The sequence below is a fragment of the Lampetra fluviatilis genome, chromosome 2 (assembly GCF_964198595.1).
Source record: "Lampetra fluviatilis chromosome 2, kcLamFluv1.1, whole genome shotgun sequence".
NCBI lineage: Eukaryota > Metazoa > Chordata > Hyperoartia > Petromyzontiformes > Petromyzontidae > Lampetra > Lampetra fluviatilis.
In genome coordinates, this window is record NC_136276.1 from 33,765,328 (window position 1) to 33,784,032 (window position 18,705).

Below are 18,705 nucleotides of genomic sequence, written 5' to 3' on the forward strand. Positions count from 1 at the left end.
CGGGCGGGTTCGGGGGGGTTTGGGGGGGTGGGTTGGGGGGGGGGTCGGAGGGGGATGTCGGGGGGGTCGAGGGGGTTGGGGGGCGGGGTCGGGGGGGGAGGTTCGGAGGCGGGGTCGGGGGGGGAGGGGCTGTCTGAGGGGGGGTCAGGGGGGGGGGAGTTGGAGGGGGGGGGCTGTAGAGCTCTTGTGTGGGAAGCCACCGTGACGACGGTGACGGCCCCCGCTGTGTACGCACGGCACGTTGAACTTCTCTCGCACCGTACGTAGCCAGCCGTGCTCATCGGAGGTGCGGGGGAAAGACACCGAAACTCAGCACCAAACAAAGCAGCGCTAAAGAATTGAGTTGTCAATCGAGATGGGGCTGTGCGTGTCCACGCCGTGCGTCTGCGGGATGACCGAGCGAGGCAAACGCGCAACTCTCGAGGCACAGAATGACAACGTCGGTATTTTTTTTCGAATCACGCAAGTTTAGCTCTTTAATGCAAAAAATTAGAAAAAAAGCTGTACAATATCATACATTCTGCATTCCTCGACGGCAGCCGAGGAGGAGGAGTTGATGCCTCGTTCTCCTTGTGGCAGTAAAGTTACATACACAGGAGTCACAACCCTCCCCCCCCCCCCGATTCAAACCTCAATCCCAACCAAATCCCATTGTACAAAATAGAGCAGGGAGCGGTACACTGCCGTTTGCTTTGTGCAGTCCCCGCTCCTACGGCTGTCGCAGAACTCACGCTCAAGCGGTGCTGCCCAATACATTCTTAAGATTTGACTCCTCCGCATATCAGAAGTTCCAAAGCAGCTCCTCGGAAAATCACAAAGCCAGGCTTCTTTAACACGATGCCACTGGCACTAATGTGCAATTTGCAACACACTCAACACGCGCGCGCGCACACACACACACACTACCAACATCTCCCAAACAAGAAACATAAAACATACACGTGGGTAATATAGTTTCATGAACACCATGCATGCGGTTTTAAGACGTTGCGTGTAACCGTGTAGAAATGGTACCGTATACGTTTTCCGACACAGGTTCATTCAGGCGTTTAAACGACGGCGCAAAGAAGGGGCACCCCGAGCAATAAATGTTCTGATGCGTGTGGCGTTGTCTTTGTATTGGTCGCCTTTTGGCGTTTTCTGGTCTGGGCCATGATGAAGGCTGTCTCTGGTGTAGGCCCATCGGTTTCAAAGACAATGCGTGTATTATCAGAGCACGTGTGTGTGCATGTTCAACACAAGTACGTGTGGTTAATGCAGACTAGGTTCTTGCAAATGGTGTCATTTGGTGTTTGAACATCTTTAAAGCTGTTTTATTGCAAGAAAGGGTACATCCTATTGTTATGTTTTCATACATTGAACACTAACTTTGGCAGACACTGGGTTTCCAATTTGAATGAATGATGGGGTTTTTTTCCAATTCTTTTTGGTCGAATAATCAAAGGTGGTTTTGGGGGGAAAGTAGGTCGAACACATAAAACAAATATATACACCTGGAGAGAAAGCGTGGGGAGGAGGGTCTCGGGACGGCCCAGGTGGTGGCGAGCAGGGTGGGACGAATTGGAAAATGGAGCAAATGGAGATCGGGCGCAATGGCGGAGGTGAGAACATTGATGAAGAAAGTTCTGGAAGGAAAGATGATGATGTTGATGCTGTGTGTGTTGATGCTGTGTGTTGATGCGTGTGTGTTGATGCGTGTGTGTGTGATGATGTGTTGATGCTGTGTGTGTTGATGCGTGTGTGTTGATGCGTGTGTGTTGATGCGTGTGTGTTGATGCGTGTGTGTGGTGATGCGTGTGTGTGGTGTGTGTGTTGTGTGTGTGTTGATGCTGTGTGTTGATGCTGTGTGTTGATGCTGTGTGTTGATGCGTGTGTGTGTGTTGATGCGTGTGTGTGGTGATGCTATGTGTGTTGATGCGTGTGTGTGGTGATGCGTGTGTGTTGATGATGTGTGTTGATGTTGTGTGTGGATGCTGTGAGTGAACATGTCGTGTGTGGGCTGGGGTTGGGGGCACACACAGAAATCAAGAAAGAGGCTCACGATCACACAGACATGGAAGGAGATTGAGCAAAAGACTGCTATTTGGCAGTGAACTAAACAAAATACTTATTCGAATCAAAATCATGTTAAGATTCGCAGCAACATTCGTTTGCTGGAAAGCACTGCTCAACGAGGCCGAACGACTAAAATGCAATTTAATGTTTACGTAATGAAACAGCTTTTTGTCTTTTGAGTCACTAATTTATATTCCACGCAAGATAAGAAAGGCATTTACACATGCATTATATATGCTTCTCCAATTTCAAGGAAAATTAGTCAAGTTTACAAACAAAAAAACTAAAAAGTTGTAGTTTTCTTCTCTCTACGATGTGTGTTCGGGACGTACCGCGTTTTGCTCGCCACAATGTCCGACCTTTCGCTCTACGTGCCGGGAGCATCTTCCACAAACGGAATGGAGCAGATTTATAATCCAGGGGAGAAAGTAGACTGCTCAATTTCGTTCCTTCAGAAGCTCTCAACGCGTTAAGGGAACGGGGTTGCCACCTCTGAGATACAAAAAAAAACCCAACGAATATCGTGCGGGAAAGTAGAATATCTCACAATACGGGAAGAAGAGGGGAGAACTAAGTGCACCTGGTACGTCAATATTATTACTAACACACAACTGACAACAACCGGGATTTGTAATGTCCCGGGAAGGCTGACAGATTTTACAGAAATTGCTACCGCAAACGGAGGACGAATCATGGAGGGAGAGAGAGAGAGATTTTTAAAAAAACCTAGGTCAGGTGGCAACAATAGGAGCCGAAACGTCGGGACATCGTGCGTGCACCAGCCAGAGAATACGACGGAGAGCCGTGACAGCTCCGCAAACCGCGAACAACCCCCACGCAGCAGACTCTTCTCGTCGCCAACGAATCGGAAACCCGGCGGTGCCTTCGGCTTGGGGCTCTACGACCATCGGCGCAGGGACTCGACGTGAACGGGGAGAGCTCTCGGGGCTCCCAAGTGGCGAACAGAGGGGACACAGCAACCGCAGTAGGGGGTTCGGTGAGGGGGGGTAACACGACAGGGCTTCATGCTTCATTTCACCCGGAGCCAGGACAACCATCGAACAGAGACGGCCACTGAATCGCACGATTTCGAATACGCTTTCCGTGTGCCGTCTGGAACGCTCTTCCCTTCGATATGACGAAGCCGCCGGGGTTATGCACTTTTCAATCATGCTGATTGAAAGCTCGTTTCTTTTAGAACAGCTTTTTTTGTGTGTGTCCTTCATCAGTGTGTCCCCTGCTCCGGTCTAACGAGCCACGCGGTAATTATTCCGTGAATAAATTGAAGCCCTCGGGGCAGGAGACAACGAAGACTCGACCCGGAGTCGAACCTGGTTCGCGGCGGCGCCGACGCCTGCGTTCGAGCACTTTGGAGGCAAGGGTTGGTGGATCATGCAGAGATCTGCGAAACTCCCAAATCCCTCAATGGGGCGGCCGAGGGACGGCGAGAAGAGCGAGTTTGGGTTCGTGAACCTCTCGGATGTGGACTGTTGATGAGTATTATTGTTTTTATTGTCCACTCGCATGCGTGGGTTTTCTCCGGGTACTAGTTTAAAAAAAATCCTATTTTACATGCAAAGCAAGAATTCCAATTGAACTGGCCATACATCCCCATATATGGAATTGGCCATATATGCAAATATATCCCCTCGTGGGCAAATAAAATTGACCTGAAGCTCAATGAGACTTTCCTAAGAAAATGACGTGACATCGTCATTACCATGATTATAATTATTACAACAATGATCATCTCCGTTATTACAACGTGTTCACTCTGTTGCACAAGTGTGGGCGCGATCGTCAAGGGCGTGAAGCACTTGCGGTGACTCTCGCCATCGAGAGAGAGACGGGGAGGGCTCGACGGGGCAAGGGTTGAGGCTGAGCACAACCTCAAAGGCCCAACGCGCCAAGCGGCCAGCAACCGACAGCACCACGAGAGTTATTGATCATGCGGTTGGGGGGAGCAGACATCGGGGAAAAGAAGCCGCCAAAGAGAAGGGCGGATACGGATTTCTTTTGTTTCAGCTAACATTGGGAGAGCAATTACCCGATCATTCAATTCCACCAAAGCTGCCGAACATCTGGGAACGAATCCAGGTTTTTCAGCCACGCATTGTTAAAGCGGCTACTCGGGCGTTGAGAATTGACGGGCTCGAACAAAGACTAAACGAAAAAGATTCACGTGAAATCAAATTTCCACTTAATTTGGCAATATATTTGTTTTAAATAAATAAGATGCAGAATGCTTCGCGTCGTCTCTCCGTTGCCGGTGTTGCCACACTGCACCGTGCTGGTGCTCATTTGAGGCCGAGTCGACGTAGTGGAGGCCCATGTTACAAATGAAGCGACGACTCACCACTGACAAGTATTTATGGATAGTTAACTCAAACTTGGTAGTCAGACCTTTGGGCAGATACAAAGACAAAGATCCCCCGTATAGCCTTTAAAAGACTATTGGGGCAAAGTGCTGTTTGCGATCACCTTTTAAGGCCGGCACGGCACACGAGAGGGTGGGTGTGGCCTGAAACACGCCCGGCCGCCTTTGTCTCCCCAGTGCTACATACTGCACCAGGTACTCATTCGAGCACGAGGCGATCTCTAAACGATGCGCAGGATCCGGTTCAGCGATTCGTAACAGACATTGGCAGTGAACGGGAATGTGAACTCGCGCAGTGCGCTAACCACTGTGCCATCGCTCCCCGCTCGCCAGAGGGCTCCACGGCCGCGGCCTTCACTGCGCCGCGGTGCTAACACCGCGTTCGCCGGATTATAAGACGCACGTTTGTTTCCTTTGTATTTTAAAGAGAACATTTGGAGAGGGAGGGGGTGGGGTGGGGGGGCTGCGTCTTATATTCGGGTAGGTGCGTGACCATATTAGTCTGGCACTGATGAGAATTGCATTTCAAAACGACGATTTCTGGTGACCGGTTTTTAAATGATCAAATAAATAAGGTGAAAAATAATCCGACTAATCACGTAAAAGAATGCGAGCATTTCTTAAAACCATCAGCCGCAATGCAACTTACGTTTACATTTTACTGTAGAGAAACGGCTATATTGAAAGAGACATTGGTTATTTGTCGTTATTTGTATTCTCTACAACGGCGATAATTATTACTTTTAGTTTGTTTTTATATTAGCCTTCCCAGTAAACATGCCAACGTTAGCTCAACGTTGAGCCAACGTTGGCTGGCAAGTTTACTGGGTAACTCAACATTTCGGCCTTATAGCTGTAATCAATTTCAGTTCACCGGCACCACCACCACCGTCGCCACCACCAGAGGGCGGTGATGACACGGCTGGCATTCTTTCTCAACAGACACGTGGAACGAGCGCTGGGGCTCGGGGTTGGGTGAAACTTCTTGTTTCTCTTTCTCCGTCGAATTTGTTTCCTTTAAGGAGGGGGGGGGGGGGCAATAAACTGGGGGTGTCGTGGGAGGGGGGTCCGGACACCTCTACAAAATGTTTAGAAACTAGGTTCGTGATACTGATGAAGCTGATGACGGAACGCACGGATTATCTGCTGATGCTGCGGCTGTTAAGATGGCACACAAGCACAATTAACGACGACTACGCAACATATATAACGATGTGTCCTTAAAATATATAATAGGCGACGTTTCAAGCAATGCCCCTTCTTCAGAGCACACGTGATGATTGATGTGCCATGAAGAAGCGCCATTCCCCGAATCGTCGCCTATGATATAGAAATTTAGCCATTGTCAGGCAACACAGTGATATTGAGGATTATGTTGATTTTTTTTTGTTTACTTTGAATACACAGTAGCGTGGACAAACAGTAGGTTCGGCAGCGAGTCGGTAGCCAGTAGCTGTGTAGATGCAGCCTCATTGTGGTTCAATTGAATTCCCCTAATCCATAACGACATGGATCCTGTCTGTGCTCCAACCTGCTGGCGTTTCAGGCCAATAGCATCGAGCGGAATTTGTTTGACAACCCTGACACTGCTGATGAGACGCGGGATGTCGAAGCCGGTCCAGAGTCAGGATTGTGAACAAATGTTGCTGGATTACCATATGGGTGTTGGCAGGAGCACTCCAAATAACGCTCTGAGGATCCCCCACAGCAACGCAAACAAGCAAAAAAACACACAAAGATCCCCCGTATAGCCTTAACAGAATGTTGGGGCAAGTGCTGTTAGCGAGCACATATGAAGGCCGGCATGGCACACGAGGGGGTGGGTGGCCAGCACCACGCCGGGCCGCCTTCGTCTCCCTCGTGGCGATGTTTACGTGCAACACGAGGTACTCATTCGAGGCTGAGTCGACCTAGGTGGAGGCCCAGGACCGATTCAGATAATCGTCACTGGTGCTGGCCGTGAACGGCAATCGAACTCGAGTCGCCGGTTTCGTGTAGTGCAGCGTAGCGCTCACCGCTACACTACACAAACACAACAACAAAGACCTTGCACCACACACCGTGAGTTTGTGTCACAGAACCAATGACCGCTGGGAAACATTCGCTCGTGGGACAGACACCCCAAACCCCCGCCCCCAACTTCCAAAGTATGGGCTGTATACTCCTGTAAACGTTTATCGTTGGGCCAACGTTGGTTGGCACGTGGTTGGAACCGTCGGACGAACGTTGATGCAACGTCGGCCCAACGTTCCGTGTGTTTACGTATCCATTGGATCGCGAGCAGGCGCTTCATTTGCAATGCCGTGGCAGCATCCGCGTTAAGGCGAATTGTAGATGTTACTCTTTGGTTCTTTCGGTAAAGTCACTAAGGTACAAAATAAATTCAAAATTACGACGTTTCGGGCGCAACACAAGTGCCCGTCAGCAGGTGGAAACAACCACAGCAATAAGCAATTCTTAATTATAAGCAATTGTCTATTGCAGTGGTTGTTTCCACCTGATGACGGGCACTTGTGTTGCGCCCGAAACGTCGTAATTTTGAATTTATTTTCTACCTACGTGACTTTACAGAAAGAACCAAAGAGTATGGATTCCTGCAGTCACGAAAACTTCAAATCAAGTGTAAATGTTGTGGATTCACTCTCCAACGCACCCTTACCGATTGGCTGTGTCGGGTGGTAGAGGGTTACGACGCATTTATACTTACGCGAACTAAGCAAAAAAACCTTAATTATTAAAAGAAGCTTTGATAAGTTTTGCGGGTGACGGTCACGCGAATGCACCGTGCGCACTCTGCACGAGACGGTAATGATGACAGGGACAGAGCTCACCGGAGCTGGGACCTTTACTGGGTTAGGTCGATAAATCGACAGAAGATTGTAATTGACAATTTTTAGTGGGCAAATTGAAAAAAACGGACGGCCGCTCCCACATCTTGTAACCTGAAGGCGGGAAACCCCCCCTCCCTTTCGGCCACGCCCAGCGTAACGCGGCTGATGACGCCGAAGACGTCACCAAGCCCCGTCGCTCACCTCCCGTCCAGCGGCACATGCAGGAACAGAATTTACTTTTTCTTATTTTTTTCACAACAGGTGTCTGTTATTGTTGTTGTTGCTGCCCGATTTGTCGTGCAATGCACAAACAATCGATAATCGGTAGATCAATCGATTACTTTAACAATCGGATGACAGCCCAGTTCTCGGCTAACAACCAACAGAGCAGCCCAGAGCAACGCCTCGTGGTGCGCAGGTGTGAAGCGCTTCGTCTGTGCGTAGGAAACTGGGATCGCCGAGTGCCCCTTCTCGTCTAATCGTATCGAGATGCCTACTGCGATTTAATCCAATGCGCTTTGCAGCAATCGTAAAACGATACGTGAGATGATTGTGGGAGAGTGCAGTTAAAGGTTGCAGGAGAACAGGCGGGAGTGGTGAAGGAGGAGGTGGGGTAGGGGGAAGCGGTGAAGGTAGTGATAGGGGTAGTAGTGACAGCGGTAGTAGTGATAGGGGTTGGGGTAGTGATAGGGGTTCGGGTAGTGATAGGGGTAGTAGTGATAGGGGTTGGGGTAGTGAAGGGAGTAGGGGTAGTGATAGGGGTAGTAGTGATAGCGGTAGTGATAGGGGTTGGGGTAGTGATAGGGATTGGGGTAGTGAAGGGGGTAGGGGTAGTAATAGGGGTAGTGATAGGGGTAGTAGTGATAAGGGTAGTAGTGATAGGGGTTGGGGTAGTGAAAGGGGTAGGGGTAGTGATAGGGGTAGTGATAGGGGTTGTGGTAGTGAAAGGGGTACTCCTGTTGGTAGCTGTGGGCGGGGCCAGGGAGAGGCGATGGGGCTGGTTTCAAGGCAGGAACGAGGAGTTTACCCGAGCACTGTGGAGCACTTCGCGTGCATGTGGGGCAGCATCAGTCCAGGTGCACGCGCATACACCTGGACCTGCCCTGTGCGTCACAATCCCCCTCCAACCACCCCCATTGCCCCCCAAAATATTCAGAAAAATCGTCCAGTCCCCACCTCCTCCACTGAAGATGAATTGTATTTTACATTAGAGCGGAAATTATTGGTAAGCACGGAACGGTTGAGCTGCAGAATGGGGAAGCAAGAACATTGTGGTTTGAGACGCCTGCTTCGCCACCACACAAATGTCAGCGAATTCCATTCACCCCACCCCCCCTCACAGCACCCATCCCTTTAGAACAATGTGGTGGGGGTGGAGCGATGGTGTAATGGTTGGCGCATTGCGCTAAGAACCTACCAGCCCCCCGGCCCACTTGAGTTCCATTCCCGGGCAGGCTAACATTAGTTGGCCTGTGACATCTGAACTGCACCTGCAGCCTCCCTCTGATATGACTCACTCGCACTGACAAACGTGGTGATGTATGGTCAAACAATTCCCGTGACCGACACGGCGTGGGGAGGCCTTCATCTGGCAGTAGATAGATATAATATTTTTTTTTATAGCTGAGTATTAATGCGATGGCGCTTTGAGTGGCAAATTTTCGTGCCAGAATGACGCCACGTTTTTTTTTAAGCCAAAAAAAAATGATGACTTCGACTTCTAACAGTGAAGCTTCGGCAGGAGATGTCGCTGACGCTCGAACCGCTCTCTGCAGTGTCTCTAATGGGAGGTGTGAAGGTGAAAGCGCAGCCCTGCAATTCCTCGTCAATGCCGTTGCTGGCGGAAGGTACCGCCCCGCGCCGCCCCCCCCCCCCACTCGACCTGCCCTTCATTGCCGACCAGAAGGTGTTTGGGAGGACGTGGGAGTTGCCCACACTTTACCCCACCACGCGTGCCCTGAACCACTGAACCATTGACTCGCTTGCCGGCACTCCCATTGTTTAAATAACGTGCACGTGCGACAGAGGTGGAGGTTTACTCAACCTGCGCCGTCGTTTCTACCCGGGGAGATCCACCCGGTCGATCTCTGGGATCGCCGGTTCGGGTGGCCTCACCATTAGCACCGCGGGCGCGTCCCCCTGTTCACGGTAGGCGCTTTGCCTCGATGTTGCGTATCCCCAATGCCGATCGCGACCTCGCGTCTGCCTGAACAGCCTCGACGCGCATTATTCCTCCTCGCGGGTCCAAGCCCCGAAAGAGACCGTCCCGGTCGCGTTTCACGAAAGCTTCCTGGCGCAACGCGCGCTTCCCTCGGCACGAGTGACCGGCGAAACGTCGCTCGCCGACCAGTGAGCGGTGTCCACCTTCCGTCCAGTCCAGTCCAGACGAGATCAGAGGGAGGCACAACCATTGCTCGTCGTCGATGGCACGTGTAAGAGGGGGGGGGGGGGGGGTGTGTGTGTGTGGGGTGGGGGGGGGTCCTACATGGAACTCCTGCGGGAGAACCTCCCACTGTCCCGCCACGAGCTGTGTAGTCCCGACGCGGAGCTGAGTCCCGACGAGTGGAGCCTGCCGGTCAGCTTGCTAGGGGAGATCTCCTCCAGCTGGTAGGACAGCGAGCCGCACACGAGGCCGCGGCTCGCGTCTACCTTGGAGCGACAGCCGTCAAGAAAGCGCGGCCGAGGCTGCTGCTGCTGCTGCTGCTCCTGCTGCTGCTGATGTTGTTGTTGTCGTTCGCGGTGTCCGTAGCAGATGCACGAGCACACGGACTGCAGGTCGGGGCTGTCCGTGGAGCCTCCGTGCAGGCGCAGGAGGACGCCTCCCTTGCCCGGCCGCAGAGACTCCCTCTCCTCGCCGCCCGAGACCGCCACCTCCTCGTCCTCGCCGCTCACCGTCAGGTAGCGCAGCACCACGAGGTTGAGGAAGGCGCCGATGACCGTGAGCCCCACGAGGATGTACATGAAGCTGAAGGCCACGTACAGGTGGTCGTCCTGCAGCGCGTTGTCCTTCTGCAGCGCCACGAAATCGCCCAGGCCGATGGTGGTGAGCGTGATGAAGCAAAAGTAGAAGGCGTCGAAGAAGAGCCAGTTCTCCAGGTGGCAGAATGCGGCGGCACCGATGCAGAGGGTGCCGGCGCACGACAGCAGCCCCACGGTCACCATGTTGCGCGTCGACACCTCGGTGTTCTTGAGGCCCGCGCACTTCTTGAGCCTCCGCAACAGGCGCTTCACGTAGGTGTTCATGCGCTCGCCCAGGCTCTGGAACATGACGAGCGTGAGCGGGATGCCCAGGAGCGCGTAGCACATGCAGAACACCTTGCCCTTGTTCGTGTTGGGCGCCGAGTGTCCGTAGCCTCGGGGGTGGGGGGAAAACAAAACAATAGAGGGGGGGGGGGGGGAGACACGCGGACACGCGTTGGCGGATGTCAGCATCCGCAGGCCAGGAGGGATGATGCCTCGGACAAGAGGGATTGTTGCCAGAACAACAAACAAACAAACACAAAAAGAAGCCAGAACGGGGAGCAGCGGCCACCATAGAAGCAGCTGGAAAATTCGGGTGATGTCCCTCTGTGAATACGAGGGTTCGAGTGAGAGTGTCTGTTGGGTTGCAGGTCCACTCTGGGTTGCCCATTGCACTCGGGCCGAGATGCAGTGCCGGGCCGGTCCTGTGAGTGGCACTGTGAATTCACAACGGGCCATCACACTGCCAACGCAAAGGCACGTCGCGCAGCGGTGTGCCAACGCGGTCACACCTCAACACAAGGGGCTCACACCGCAACGACACGTTCCAAGGAGACGCACACCGCCAACAGAGCGAGACACCAACACAGCCACATCACAGACAGTCACATGGCACACAAAGCCACGCAGGAACATGCCATAGGCACATGTCACACACACACACACCACACACAGGTACGCATCACATGGAGACACACAGGCACACAACACGACAGTGTCACACATCACCCCAGATATACACACCACCAACACGTTCCTGTCAGCTGCGTATCACGGCCACATGACCCGCAGTCACGTACTACAGCGACACCCCAAATAGACACAAACCACACAGACACACACACACGCCAGACACGCCAGACACTCTGGCAACACAGAGACACACGTGCGCTCACTCAACACGGTGTCGATGTGTTCCCCGCACTCAACGTATACAACCGCCACTTGGCACGTCGTCGACGCAGTCCACCAACCAGAGGTCGCAAACGGGTTTTGATTCCTTACCCGTACCCGGCCGTACCAGGGTCGCAAACGGGTACCCGTACCCGGCCGGGTACGGGTAGGGTACGGGTATCGGGTACCTGATTGCGACCTCTGGGATGATGCCATGTTGCAGGCGCGGGTGGGTTGATTCTAGAAACTTGAATTGTGAGACGAGACAAGACGTTGGGAAATTAGTGACAAACAGTTAATCACCAGTGACTCACGGTCTACCCGTACCCGGCCGGGTACGGGTAGCCGGGTATGGGGTAGGGTACGGGTATCGGGTACCCGGTTGCGACCTCTGCCACCAACCACGCATCACACACTGCACAGATATCCTCGTCTGGTTTACACGTTCACAACTACGGTCACCTGATAGTCGCTTGGCGTTTCTGCGACTTTTCCATTGCCCTGCGATCATATCGAGGGATGATAAACCTGCCCCAGGCGATGACGCCCGCGGGGAAGTTCTATTAATTGGCACCGATGTTGTGTTTGTGCAGCGTTCTCCACTCGCCAGCAGGGGCGGCGCGATTGTTTTTGTGAGGATTTCTTGTCCGCTTCATCGCCGCACCTTATTCGATATTATTGTGTTTTGTACTCTCTGGTTTTTTCGGTAAAGTCACGTAGATAGAAAACATAAATAAAAGAACACACGACGTTTCGGTCGAAACACAAGCGGCCGAAACGTCGTGTTTTATTTTTTGTATTTTTTCTTCTAACTACGTGACTTTACCGGAAGAACCAGAGAGGATGGATTCCTGCAGTCACGAAAGATTAAAATCATCATTGTTTTTGCGTGTGTAATATCGGCGCTCTATCCTCCCCCACACCCCTACCCGCGAAGTCGTCGGCAAACCCGCGATGCAAGGGACTCATCACCATTGTGACAGTCGTAATAATAAGAATCTACAGCAACGTTATCAATCCACTGCTGGATGAAGGCCTCTCCAAGCTCGCGTCGGCCAGGGGGGTGGGTGATTTGACCATACTTCACCAACGCTGCTCAGTTGGGCGAAGGCCACAGCACCAGAGCCAATTCAGACCTCGCTCGCCTCTGATGTTAGTCATGGGCGGGAAGCCAACTCGGTTAACCGGACTCATTGCGCAATTGCGCTCCTGCGCCGCCTCTGCTGTAACCGATACAATCACCCCCCGTATCGCGTTACCGCGTGCGAAATGTGGAGCGTACACTTCGGCGTTATTTTAAAGTTAATTGTACGTAATAATGTCACATCGTAACCCGCCGTGACACGGGGAGGTGGGGGGGGCGAGGAGGAACCGCAGAGGAGTGGGAACGCAGCAGCGTTGAAGCTACCAACAATTGCTCAAGTTCTGGCGCTCCTCTAGACGTGAAGGTGTTCTCGGCAAATGCATGCGTGTTCACGTGTGGGAGGACACTAATGATCGATGTGCTATGAGGAAGGGTCATTCGTCGAAACGTCGCCCATTGTATATCTTACCTTTGAAGGCCCACATTGTTATTGATACATGCGTTGAGTTGCTGTTGTTGAATCTTAATTTTGGAGCTTTCGTGACTGCAGGAATTATTCTTTGGTTCTTTCGGTAAAGTCACGTATAAAGATAAAATAATAAATAAAATAATAGCATACTACGACGTTTCGATTGCAACACAAGCAATCATCATCAGGTTGTTGCACCACTGCCAACGCAGGATCAGCAGTGGCAGCATCGTCAAATAATTCGATGTCACTACAGCACACAGCTGTACGCAGTCCTCCCAATGCCGTCTCCATCACGGGGGGGGGGGTTATCTGGGCCATACTTCCCCACGCTGGTTAGTGTGGGTTTGTTGAAGGTGTGGAGCCCAGAACCGGTTCGGGTATCACTCGCCAACTGATGTTAGCCGTGGCCCGGAATCAATCTCGGGTGCCCGGGTTGTAATGGAAGTGCGCTAACCACTGCGCCACCGCTCCACCAATACGCAGTACGATTGCTTTCTTTATACGACACGGATACGCTTTCTGAAGCGCCATATCTAAGCATAGCTGATGAAAACAGATTAAAATAATAACTCTTTATTTCATACATTTTGTCGGCGACAAATCACCGCGTGGTGGGAGGAGCCGTGGCGCAGTGGTTAGCACACCGCAATCACGCTTATACATTGGCAACTAATGTCTGCGGAACGGCTGTTTGTCTTCAGTTCGTTGTCCTTTCCCCGCGCCTCCGATTGCCACGGTCGGCTGCGTACGGCGCGCGAAAGAAGTTCACCATGCAGACACGCACGCGTGCAAAATTCACGGGGCGCTCTGTATTACTAACCGTCGTGATTCACGTGGACGTGAGGGGTAGCCCAGTTGTGTGTCGGCGCCAGGGGAGAAGGGAGATCGGTGGTGGGGGGGGGGGGTAGTCCACAGTTTGTCAAATTCCCGTTAAACGATTCAATTTGGATGACACCTTCCAAGTCGCCCCCTTGCTCACGGACCGAGGGCCCTGTTGACCGTCGGGGGTGAGCGTCTACAGTTTGTCAAATTCCCGTTAAACGATTCAATTTGGATGACACCTTCCAAGTCGCCCCCCTGCTCACGGACCGAGGGCCCTGTTGACCGCCGAGAGGCGATCGTGACCCCTGTGACCTCTCGACCCTGGCGCCTGCCCCGTCCCCTCCTCGTGAGACGACCCGCGAATGGAATGAGAAACGGCGCGGTCCTTGGATTGACTTTGATCGACTAAAATCCACCCCCCCCTCCAGCCCCCCCCCCGCTGTGATACTCTTTTTCGTTGTTCTGTGCTGTTGGCGCAAATGTATTTGTTTATTATTCACATCTTACTTTCGGAAGGGGGGGGGGGGTTATTTTCGTCCCCATTTGCTCGTTAGTAAGATATAATAAATAGGATTTGGCCATTGTATATAATTAACGTACAGCGTCGTGGGAATTCAATTGTCACGAATGCCGCGATGTCAAATGACGATATCACGGATAGAATGTTTACAGTCAGTTCAACAATACGTAGGAGGCTTTCGCAACCAATATCAAATCCAGCAACCACGACGTTTCGCCAGTAATTACAACCGGCATCATCAGGCGGCAACTAGATTTGTAATTGCTCTCCAACAATCGGTGTGCTGTACTAGTAACGAATTGGCACGTTCTGTTTACGTGACAAACCTTACTAAATTGGCTGTAGGGTGGTGGGCGGGTTTAACGACACATTTATATTTACGCGATTTAACCCCCCAAAAACCCTGCATTATGAATGTTTCCAGTACTTATCATCGGCCACGATCAGTCCACTGCTTTTACCTTCCACGATCTGCGATGTTTATAATTCACCCAGCACCTACACATCAGCGGACTTGACCATCGCTCCATCTGCTCGGATCCATTCCTTGGCTCTCACTCCGTCATTTATTTTTGACCATCGATCATCAATCGATCATCATCGTTCGTAGCCCAGGTAACCTTTTCCCCCCAACGGTTGATATTAAGTCGTTTAACCGCAATGCATAGACGACGCTAAGATACTCAATCTCCTCTAAAGATCATCGCATACATTACGTCTTTGTTGTTGTTAGATCATCCAACGTGGTGAGTGAACCGTGATCTGAAAAGTTGCATTAAGACGAACGCAAAATTTAAACGTCCAGCGTTCACGAGACTTTCTAACGCTGCATGCTTGGACATTGCTCCATGAGCACACGTGTCTGAACGGTAAGTCTTCTGATCACCCCCCCCCTCCCACCCCGACCACGCTTAATCAAATCTCTCAAGGCCGGGCAAATGAACTCACGAGAAAACTCTGGAACGCCATGAGACCATCACCAATTGCCGCATTCAGACCCCACGTTGACCGCATTCTGCCGTTGAGCAAGCGAGAGCGTTACCCACTCGCTATGGAGGGACTTTCTCCGGGCACCCAACAGCTTGCTCCACACGTCCAAAAAGCAACTCTCGTTTAATGGGAATGACCAAACATCCCACCACAGGGTGCTCATGAAAGATAAAAAAATAAGTCTCGAGTCTCAGCGAGGCTTCCTGGATGAATGAATGAATGCCACATCTTACTCTCGTTACGATTAATTGAAAATGCTCTGGTCAAACATCCAAACACAGAGAGCTCCAGAAAAGGGGTTCCTGAGACACGGCGAGGTTTACCTGGAGAAATAGTTGTCCCCACCTGAAGAAGGACGCTTGTGTTGCGCCCGAAACGTCGTGATTTAATTTATTATTATTTTTTACCTACGTTACTTTACCGAAAAAAAACAGAGTATGAATCCTTGCAGTCACGAAAACTTCAAATCTAGAATATCATTAATAATGTAAAAATGTACTTAGATTGTTGCTGGATTAAGAAAACCAACACACACCTACTTCTAAACAACAACGCCGACGGGCATGATAACGATTGCAGATACTTTAACACACGCAGCACAAAACTATGATGTACACAGACAAAGATCATCCGGATAGCCTTAGCAAACTGTTGGGGAAAGTGCAGTGCGCAAACACGTATGAAGGCCGGCACAGACACACCAGAGTGTGTGTGTGACCAGCACCGCGGCCGGCCGCCTTTGTCTCCCCAGTGTTGAAGTTTACACACTGCGCAGTCAGTTCAGGGGATGCCCAGGACCGGTTCAAGTATATCGCCACTGTGATTGGTCGTGACCGGGAATCGAACATCGGGTGGCCGGGTTCGTAGGGAAACGCGACGATGACTACCCGCTCCCCCGCTCCCCACAAATAAGCCACGCACGCACACACAAAGACTAAGATCCCCCGTATAGCCGTAACATACTGTTGGGGCAAGTGCTGTTAGCGAGCACCTACGAAGGCCGGCGCGGTAAACGAGGGGGTGGGTGGCCAGCACATCGTCCGGCCGCCTTTATCTCCTCACACCACACCAGGTACTCTGGCGTGGTGTGTAAACATTTGAGGCTGAATCAACTTAGGGGAGGCCCAGGACCGGTTCAGCACATCGTCGTTGGTGTCGATCATGAGCGGGAATCGAACTTGGGTCGCCGACTTTGTAGCGTACCGCGCTAACTCCTCCACTCCATACGCACAAAGATAAAGATCCCCTCTATAGCCTTAACAGACTGTAGGGACAAGTGCTGTTAGCGAGCACCTATGAAGGCCAGAACGGTACACGAGGGGGTGGGTGGCCAGCACCACGCCCGACCGCCTTTGTCTCCCTAGTGGCAATGTTTACACACCGCACCAGGTACTAATTTGAGGCTTAGTCGACCTAGGGGAGGCCCGGGACCGGTTCAGATAATTGTCACTGATGTTGGCAGTGAGCGGGAATCGAACCCGTGTCGCTAGGTTCATAGCGCAGCGCGCTAACCGCTACACTATCGCTCCCCACTCCATACGCACACTCACCAACACCCACGAACAACCTCTCTCCCCAAAGATCACACGCGACTGGGAAGGGGTGCCGCGCGCAGGAGGAACCCGGGGCGCGCTCACCGATGGTCGTGATGACCGTGATGGCAAAGTAAAACGAGCCCGAGAATCTCCACTGCTCCCCAGCCTTGTGCGGCTTGGACTCGATCACGAGCCTCTCCATGTCACGGTAGTCGTCTTTGCTGATGTTGTACTTGGTTCTCAGCGCGTCCTCCCTGCTCTGCAGCTTGCCGCTCTCCTCCACCTCGTTCTTGGACTCGAACGCCTCGAAGACCAGGGCGCCGAGCAGCAGATAGGCGAACGTGACCGCGATCAGAGTGACGGTGCGCGCGTTCTGACTCTGCATCGCCTCCGCGACGTGCCGCATCCACATCGCATCTCCGCTCAGCGCGCCCCGCACGCGGTTCGCCCAGGGGTGCGCGTCCCGACCCTCGCCGCCGCAGCCGTGCCCTGGCTGCGAGACTCGGTGCGCTTCATGGTGGCGGTGCTGCTGCTGCTGCTGCTGCTGGCGGCGGTGGTAGTGGTGGTGGTGGTGGTGTTGGTGTCGTCCCTGGTCGAGGCGGTCGTCGGAGCGGTTCGAGAGGCACAGGATGCTGCTGGAGCGACGCGAGCCCGGTAGCCGCAAGCCGAGGTATCGCAGAATGCGATCGAGGCAGTTCTCCCGGTTTAGAGCCATGGGCGAAGTCGGCTCGTCACCATCGTTGCGAGCGCCTGGCGCCGCCGTCGCCGGCGCGACTCGGCGGCATCGGCGCGGGGAGAACCGTCAACTTGTGGTGGTGCGGTCGCGGTGGCGGCGGTGGGGGGGGGGGAGGGTCGCGTGAGGGGGGCGAGGTGGGGGGTGGAGGCTCTGGGCTCGGCAGCACTCGGCAACAGCAACAATAAAAAAAAATCTGGCGAACGCTCCTAGGCTCGGCGCGATGTTTAAAAATAGACGCGCAGCGTGCTGTATGTAATTGCGCTGGGACGTACACAGCGAACGAGCTATTATTAACCTCGACGCGTTCGAGAGGCGCAGTGGCTTTTGAAAGAAAAGAAAAAACTAGGATTCTGAAAGAGAATATTAAAATCATGAAGAACGAGTGGTGGAGTAGGAAGGAAAGTTGGATGAAACAAAATGACTGCCTCCTCCCCCGCTCTTCCCCCCCGCCTGCCAGCCGCCGCCACCACCACCACCACCACCGCCGGCGCGGCTGCTGCTGCTGCTGCTACTCTCTGCTGGGTCGAGCTTAAGGCGGGACGGGCAGTCTGGAGCTGTCCGCGGTGCTAACGGCAGCAGCTGATGCGGCAGCGGCGGGGGGCGCGCTGCTTCCAATAGCGCCGCCAAGATAAAAAAAAACAACTTGTCTAGTACCCAGACCCCAACCGCTCAAGAGACACGCAACACCTGCTCATGATTTGTTATTGGCATCGTCCTTTTATTTGCTATGCTCCCTCTCTATCTCTCTATCACACTCTCAATCGCGCCGTGTGTGTCAATTAAAAAAGACGCGACCTTGTGTGTTTCTCTCTCTCATATTTCCCTCCCCCCCCCGCCGCCGCCACCCGCCCCTCTGGCAGTAACGAATTAATGTGTCGTATGTATGTTGAACTTCTTTCGCACCGTACATAGCCAACCGTGCAATTCGAAGGTTTTGTTGTGTGTGTGTTCGCTGCAACCTTGCCTGTCGGGCAGCGATGACCTAACTTTCTAACGACAGTGGCCCGAGTTGAACGCGAGTTAGGCGACTATGGGTTGAACACGGGAGCCCTGGGTGAGTTAACAGAGAAGGGTACATGCGTCGCCGATGGGAGTCATCAAATACGAAAGCAAACGCTCGGAGTGGAGATTCGAACACCGCCGTCAAAA

The 18,705-nt window shown here is 52.7% G+C and overlaps 1 protein-coding gene across 1 annotated transcript; it reads right to left on the reverse strand.

Annotated features, from left to right (window-relative positions):
- Positions 1 to 9,715: 9,715 nt before the first annotated feature.
- KCNK9 (potassium two pore domain channel subfamily K member 9) lies at positions 9,716 to 17,768 on the reverse strand. The gene is made up of 2 exons (XM_078874927.1): positions 16,923 to 17,768; positions 9,716 to 10,616 (listed from the first exon to the last, which is right to left on the reverse strand). The coding sequence occupies exons 1-2, from the start codon at positions 17,533 to 17,535 to the stop codon at positions 9,745 to 9,747; spliced, it is 1,485 nt and encodes a 494-aa protein (XP_078731053.1). The 5' UTR covers positions 17,536 to 17,768; the 3' UTR covers positions 9,716 to 9,744.
- Between the last annotated feature and the right edge of the window lie 937 nt (positions 17,769 to 18,705).

Coding starts and splice junctions, on each gene's coding strand:
- KCNK9 (XM_078874927.1), bottom strand. CDS start 17,535: ATGGCTCTAAACCGGGAGAACTGCCTCGATCGCATTCTGCGATACCTC. Junction 10,617..16,922: donor CACGGTCATCACGACCATCG/GTGAGCGCGCCC, acceptor CCCACCCCCGAG/GCTACGGACACTCGGCGCCC.